This window comes from Lasiodiplodia theobromae (assembly GCF_012971845.1).
Source record: "Lasiodiplodia theobromae strain AM2As chromosome Unknown scaffold_42, whole genome shotgun sequence".
NCBI classification, from domain to species: domain Eukaryota; kingdom Fungi; phylum Ascomycota; class Dothideomycetes; order Botryosphaeriales; family Botryosphaeriaceae; genus Lasiodiplodia; species Lasiodiplodia theobromae.
The window spans coordinates 248,093-255,771 of NW_023336522.1; the positions used below are offsets into that span (position 1 = coordinate 248,093).

The 7,679-nt window shown below is 58.6% G+C and overlaps 1 protein-coding gene across 1 annotated transcript; it reads right to left on the reverse strand.

The window, feature by feature from the left end:
• Positions 1-5,100: 5,100 nt before the first annotated feature.
• Positions 5,101-7,125, reverse strand: LTHEOB_10903 (BZIP transcription factor; the record flags this gene model as incomplete). Its single annotated transcript, XM_035507600.1, has 2 exons — positions 5,101-6,271; positions 6,362-7,125. 2 exons carry the CDS (start codon positions 7,123-7,125, stop codon positions 5,101-5,103), a joined length of 1,935 nt encoding a protein of 644 aa, XP_035367037.1.
• Positions 7,126-7,679: the final 554 nt, after the last annotated feature.

The following is a 7,679-nucleotide window of genomic DNA, read 5'->3' on the forward strand; positions in this document are numbered from 1 at the left end:
CACAGCCCTTTGCACACGCGGGATGGCGGATGGGCGTGGCTGGTCACTAGCCTCATGGCATGCGGAGAAAAAGAGAGACGGTCTTGGATTCTTTTTTTTTATTTTTGGTCATCCTCCCTTTGCCTCGCCTCAATTCCATTGGCTCCCCCAACTGCATGGAAATCTGGAATGGCTGGACGGATGGAATTCCAGACGGACGGGCAACGAGATGCACGCGGTACTCCTCTCTCTCTCTCTGTCCGCGGTCTTCTTTCCACCTCGCCTTCGCTCTGTCCCGCGGCGGGAAACGACGAGCAAGGCGGCCGAGAAGAGATACGGCGGACGCCCGGCCGGCCGGCACATGTGGCGGGCAAGAAGGCAGAGGTAGGCATCCAGGACTTTGTCCCAACCTTGGTTTCTCCTTTCCATTCTTCACTGCCTCCCTGTGGTTTTTCTAGGGATCGTATTCCGTTCCCTTTCACTAGTCTTTTGTGCTTATATTTTTCTATATCACTTGTTCCTCTCTCTTATTTGGAGTTTGACTGGTTGGATATCTCTCTCTTCACTTTGGGTAAGGAAGAGATTCAGGGATGGCGGAATGGGCATAGGAAAGGAGGGGGGGGATGCATCAGGGGGGACGGTAGGAAAAGGGTAACTGGAAAAGAACAATAAACAAAGATGTCTTTTAACCCAATGGAAGCAAGCTGCTTCATCGGAGGTTCTGTTGGTTCACTTCTTTCATATCTGATACCCTAGGATATATCACTTGACTTTCCCCCGTCCAATCAATCCCTCCCCGTGTTGCTGCATCAAGGTCATTGGCTTTCGTTGCCGGGAGATGGGACTTCTCACCGAAGGACTGCCTAAAGCTGACTCGAGGTATAGCCCGTCAACGACAGACTGCATTGCATCTCTTTCGCTTTATCTTTCCAGTTCCTTATCCTGCAGCACACACAGTTGGCCTGCTATCCGAATGATTGGCTGCCGCCGCGACTGTTACATTCCACTCATCTCGCTTCTTCACAGGGCGGCTATACGGGGCGTGTGGCGTTGCGCTATACTGTCAAGTCAGCTCAGGTCGAAGAAGGGCGAGTTGGTCACTGAGACGGCGCGGGTCATATTGTGGCAGTGCCAGTGATACGCAAGCGTCGGGGTCGATAGACACATATTCGGAATCATGCAGACCGTCCCATCAAATTGTAAACCAGTGGGATTCTGATTAACGATTCGTCCAGTAAGACAAAGAGCTGGCGGGAAATCCCTAAGCAAACGAGACGGGCGGCTTCATGTGGCTGAGCAAAAGCCAAAGTCAAGAAGGAGCAGATTGTTTCAAATGCCAGCTAGTTAGCGCTTACTGGTTGCTTTTACTTTCCAATCAACGTACAAATACTCAGCGGCGAAAGGCCATGTGACAAAAAGCTTACTCCCCTCCCGGTCCATCGGTCACTTTCCCGGCGTGCATGACTGATGTAGTCTTTCTGAGCATAAACTCTGCATTCTTCTTCCTTTCATGTGGAAGCAGCAGCATGTAGTCGTAATCGTCAGGCGCTTCCATTCCTCGTCCCATGGCCTTGCAACATGCTATTGAGATGAGGATAGCGGCAACAAATCAAAACCCAATGACTGGGATGTTTCATTGCCCAGTACACATGCGATGCCCATGTATGCTTACACGCATATGATGAGAGCGTACGATAGGATGATAAAGCGAATACGCAGTCGGCTTACTCTTCATGCTCGGTATGCCGGAAAAGGGGGGAACCCGAAAGAAAGGGCACGCCAAGAATGAAGCTTAGCAATAGGAAAGCCGAGGGGTAAGCTAAAGGAGAAGGAGAGAGTACCGGCATGGACATCGGTAGAGGGGGAGGGCGGAGAAGCAGGGCAAAGTCGAGGCCCACAAAATCTTACATACTTGACCTTTTTTTTTCTTCTCCCGCCCCAGCCCCTACCAGCTGCAGGGCCCGGTGTGGGCATCGTGTTCGGTTGATTTCGGCAATCCAAAGGGGGAATGGAGATGGTAGATGATGAGGAGGATGTACGTGAGGGGATTGCGTGTTTGATCCCTCGTTGGGTGATGGGCGATGATGACGAGTGGTGATGAGTGATGATGACGAATGCCGGCCAAAAGTGTGCACTCTGTCCTCTCCAAAGTTTTCGCGCCCCCGCTTGTGTCACCATCACGGCGGTGCCGGCGGTGGAGAGAGAGAGTAAGCGAGGCGTCAGTGAGCAGCAACGAGATCGTCAGATAACGACATCTCACATCACAAACATCTACATTGCGCAAAGTGGAGTGTTTGTGGCTCGCAACGGGAAAGGGGAGGGAGAAAGTGGGAACATGACTGACACGCAAACGAACACCTCCAAGCTCCTGTCTGGCCCTATTCCTCCGGATCTTAGGCGCACAATCTGGCTACGATGGGGCGTCTGTACTGCCGGTTCCCACTTGCGGCTCAAGTCTCTCTTGCAGGAGCGGGAAAAGTGGGCGGTTCGTTTTCGCGCTCGCCGTTCGTAGATCTTTCTTCACGTACGTTGGCATGCTCCGGCCAGGTCAGGCCGATCTTGGTTGTTTGCGACGAGTCGTGCGCTATCTTCATCGACAGTGGAGACGCAGCGAGAGGCTCTGAAAAATTCAGGTGGCTGGCAGGCAGGCAAAACTGTGGGGTTGAGAGAGTCAGTACGGTGGGCCCATGGTTGAGGGCTATTGCGGCTGTTGCGCGCGCACAGCCAGACGCGCGGGAAGGGCCAACGACCAGACGCAGCGCACAGCCAGCGCCACGCTCTCGCCGGTCTGGTGCGCTCTGGTCCCGCCGTACCGGGCGGCTGGGCCGGTTGGCTGTGCTCTGCCTCTTGCCGGCCATGCTGAGGCTTGTGCTCTCGTCGTCCTGTTCCGAGCTTTTCATGCGAGCCTGAGGAATGAGGCCGAGTAAGCTGCGCAGGGTGGGGGGGTTGATCGGCCGCGGTTCATGTGTTCACTGCTACTTACTCGCGGGCAGCCCTTTTTGCTCGATGCTCCGGCGGCTCTAACTGCTATTGCGGCTCTAACCACGCGGGCCCCATACGCCCAAGGCACGCAATTCCCTCCGCTCGCGCGTCTGGCGCTGGAGGAGCTGCCAGACCCGCCCGAGCTGCTCCTTCATCTAACGCGTTCGCGAATGGGGCGACGCAGCTGAGGTACCTACACCACTGCAGGTGGGAATACGGGAAAGCTTAGACTCCAATCCGGCGCCGGCCGCGGACGCAGGTAGAGAAAGCAGTAAGTGAGGGACGTGTAGCCGGACCGAGGTGGTCTGAGGGTTGGTTGCTGGTGTGCCTATCCTGCTGCAGGCGCATACGGCCCTTTGGTGTTGAGTCTAGCGGATGGTCAGTGAGTCGCGCTGCTGCGCCTCGTCGCGGAGGCCCTCTTCTGCTGCGTGGTGAGAGCCGTGCGCGCGCTGGGCTGCCCGGAGCCGTTGCTCCGGCGGCCGGCTAGCTATCCGGATAGCTATCCGGCCAGACGAGTCGGGAGCGTGCGGACAGCAGAGAGACGTGTGCTCGCGCCTGATGGACGGTGGCCAGTGTGCGAGAACAGACGACGTTGAGTATTATTTTGCGCGCGCCCCGCGCCAGCGGAGTGGCTGCGGCGGTACGGCGGCGGTGCGGCGCGTCCTATCTGCCTATCTGGACGGGCCGCAGCGGATTCGTGGACGGGTTGCGGCTTGATCCGGCTGGCAGTGGACTGTGGCAGTGGTTTAGCGGTGGCAAGTGCGTGTGTGACACCATCGACGTACATCTCTGTGGGGAAGTTGTCTGTGATTGCGGCTGCAGCGCGCAGCCGTGGCCGCAGGAAGAGGGAAGGCGGCGCCGGGCAGCGCAACTGCCCTCGTCAGCCGGCAGGTGCGGCCCCATCCTCCCCTCCCGCACCCGCCCTAGCCTGCCCGTCGCCCTCGCCGCGTGCCAGCCCGCGGCGGGTGAGGGCGCTGCTGAGTGGCTGCGCGCGCGGGCGTGGTCATAATGGCGGTGAATGTCTCAGGTCCTGCACGATTGCGGAGCGCGCCCGCCCATCAGGGTCCCTCAACTCGGCCACCACAGTGCCCGTCACCGTGCGCTTGCAGCAGCCGGCAGATCCTTTTCTCGCCGTCTGTTCCCATGTGCGAGACAAGTGCGTGCGTGCGTGCGTGCGCGTGTGCGTGAGCAAAGGACGACGTGATGGCGGGGTTGCTTGCCAGCAAAGCAAAGGAGAAGCCGGCATCCAATTTGCAAGAATCCGAGGCGCCCCCAACCCATGCCCATCTGGCCGTTGCATTAGATACAGGAAACCCGTTCCTTCAAGCCATGCCCAAAATAGCGTCGCCAAGAGAATCGAATCGAAGTGAGGAAGCCTATTCGCCGTCTTGCCATTGTATCTTGTGCCGGTCGTCCCGGCCTGTCGAGAGGGAAAGCCAGTTCCCAATCCGAGCAAAAAAAAGCGAAAATCAAGGAAACATCGCTGCCAAATGTGGAAAAGTGCCTCCAAATTGCCCGCCGTATCAACATCACTCGTCATCATCCTTCCGTTCGTGTCACATGTCCCGCCCATTCCCGTCCATCCCACGCTATGCCCTCTCCCAGCCCAAACCCATGTGTTCGTGAGAGTGTACAAAGGAAACAAGGAAATCAAAAACACACACGACCGCAGAAATGCCCAGCAAAAGGAAACAGTGAAAGGATCGCTCGCCACGCTCTGCTAAAATCAATCAAATCGACAAAGGGACCAGAAATGGAAATGTTGACGCAAGAAAATTTCGAAAGGGGTGAGGGGAGGGCCACAACAACCCTGAGCCCGCGGCGAGGCTGTGAGCGTGATCGCTAGCCCCGCCGCATCAAGCGACGTGTGGCCGGCGTGGCCATGCGCTCATTCCCGCAAAGGGGACGAGGCGTTTCGTCGCGGGCGTGACTGTAGTCCGCGTTGGACAATGAGGATGCCCTCGATGCTTTGAAGCCGATGGTATGATGGCATGGCTGAGAAACAAGCAGGCTAAATCCATGGAAATCGTTCGGATGGTAGACAATCTTGGAAGCGAATATACGCCGGGCTGAGGGTTGTGTGGTCTCGTTGGTAGTTTAAATGATCGTCGGGACAGATGACCAGCGGGCAGGCCTGTCTCAGACGTTGGCCGCCTCGCTCTTCACGCTGCCAGGGCTGCTGCTGCCAGCAAGGTGGTTGCTCTCTTCGACCATGCGCTTGAACTCGCGGACGACCTCGGTGGGAATGTTGTCCCACAGCAGGCTGCGCGTGTACACCTCGGCCGCCGTCTCGCCCTTGCGTTCTTCGCGCATGGCGGCAAGCGACTCGGCAAGATTGCGACGGTGCTGCGAGGTGGGGGTGGCGGGCGGAGTTCCCTCATCGCGGCGCCCAAAGTCCGCAGACGTGAGGCTGTTGTACTGCGCAGGCGTGATGGAGAAGACCTGCTCAGCCTCCTGTTCCTTGGTAGGCTGAGTCAGCTGAGCGTGCAACTGCTCAAAGTGCGAGTTGCCCGTGTTGTGAGAGATGGACGCGAACTCGGCGCCCGAAAGCGTCGACTTGGGCCAAGCAGTGCCCGACGGGGCAGGCTCCAGGGCCTCGACGCGGTTGACGAGGAGGTTGTGCGCGGACTGGGCCGACGGCTCGACACCGGCATCCTTGAAGATGCTGTCGAGAACGGAGGCCGAGGCGGCGCGGACATCCTCGGGCATGCGAGGAATGGCCGGAGCCGACGAGCCAGAGTTGCTGGCGACGAAGGCACCGCACAGGAGAAGCATGAGCAGGAGGCCCGAAGCGACGGGCTTCTCGGGCTCGTTGGCATCCTTCTTGTTGCGGTTGAGGACGAGCGACGTCTCCATCGGCTGCTGCTGCTGCTGCTGTTGCTGCTGCTGGCCATTGGCCTCTTCCATGCAGAAGTCGTTGTAGATGTAGTTGTCCCACTCGTTGCCGCCCATGTTGAGGTTGTCCATGTCGTTGGCAAAGTCGGTGAAGGTAGAGCTGGGCACAGCAGACATGGTCGGGCTGCTCTGGCTCTCGAGCTTCTCGGTGAGGATGGAGACCTTCTTGCGAAGCTCGCCAGTCTCGAGAGTGTGAGTACGCACCATCTCCTCCTTCTCCCACTGCAGGGTGTCAATGACATGTTGAGCCTCGAGCTGCTGCCTCTGCCACTGCTCCTTCTCGTGCATCGCGGCTTCGACCTGCAACCTCATGTTCTGCAGCTCGTCCTCGAGTTGCACGACACGCTCGGTCCAGATCTTCTTCTCTTCTTCCAGCTCTTCGGTGTGCTTTTTCTTGCGTTGCCGCGAGTCGAGACTATAGTAGAAGTTAGCAAGGGGAATTCAAGACACCAAAACAAGGCGGCTGCAAGAACCAAAAGACCAAATGCGGAAGGGAGGGTCGTACGCGGCCTGTCTGTTGCGGAGGAGACGCTTCTGCTGCTTCAGCTCCTTGATCTCTTCCTCGTTGGTGGACTGAGCAATGAGCTGGTCGATGTTGAGCAGGCTGCGCTCGGGCGGGATCTCGAAGCGAGCGTTCTTCTTGCGGATGCCGTCACGGCGAGGGAAGGGAGAGTAGGAGCGGGCGGGAGGGGTGTTGGGGCGCATGCGCTTGTTGATGGGGCGCGACTCCATCTCCTGGGCGGCCATGGCCATCCACTCCTTGTTGGAGTGTGGCGAGGGCGGGTTGCCGGAAGGCGTCGGCTGGAACACGGAAGCGGGCCGAACGTTCATGGGCAGGCCGGAGTAGGCAGCGGGCTCGGTCGAGCCGACGGCGAGGTAATTCGAGTCGTAGTCCTGGCCGAACATGTTGGATGCAGGCGTCCGGGAGTCCTCTTCGGCCATGGGCGGCCACACGGGTTGTTGCTGGTCGTAGATGCCGGGCATCTGTTGTGCTTGGGTGTGGCGCATGTAGGGGTTGTTGGTGGAGCCCTGGAAGAAGGGGTTTGTTGATACATTTGCACTCCGGTCCAGGTATGCGGGGGCAAAGTCATTGTCGAAAAAATTGGCCTCCGGCGAGAAGATGCCGGCGGCGCTGGTGGTGGGGGACATGACCGTGGTTTGGTTGTCCAGCAGTGAGTCGTTAGCGAAGTCGTTGTCGTCAAAGAAATTGGAGGCGGGCTTGGAGTCGTGAGATAGTCGTGATGCGTTGGGGTTGGTGGTGAAGTCCATGGACTGGTGGTGCGCCATGGGTGGAGCGCGGGCAGTACTTGTACAGTCGGTGTGACTGCAGATCTGAGAAGCGGTGAAGCGCGCCCGATCGGGAAAAGGTGCAAGACGGACGGGCGGGCTGGGCAGCGCACGCTCGGATGCGGATCGTGTGCTCGCTGAGATTTGGAGGGGAAACGCGCGGCGTTTGGCTGTGCTCGGGGCAAGATCTCGGGCCAGCAACTGCGATGATGGTTGTGTGTCTGTGTGCAGAGCGGGAGGGGACGGCGTGGGCTGGCGGAGCCGTAATGTATCTGCGCTCTGGTTATCGCGGCGCCCAAGCTTTCATTCAGCCGGGATGGCGACTCACGAGCGTGAGGGGTGGGGAGGCCTGTCGGCGACTGGGATGCACGCGAAACAAGCCGCGGGCGCTGTCATTCGATGCCTCAAAGCTAGAGTGATCATTCGCTTCAGGTAGCAGTGCAGGACCGCCAAAGCGCTCCCAGCACTGAGTGGCCCCCCGTGCGCAGCCCTCGGGCCATCCTGACCAGAGAATCCAAGCGCCCGATCACCCCGGC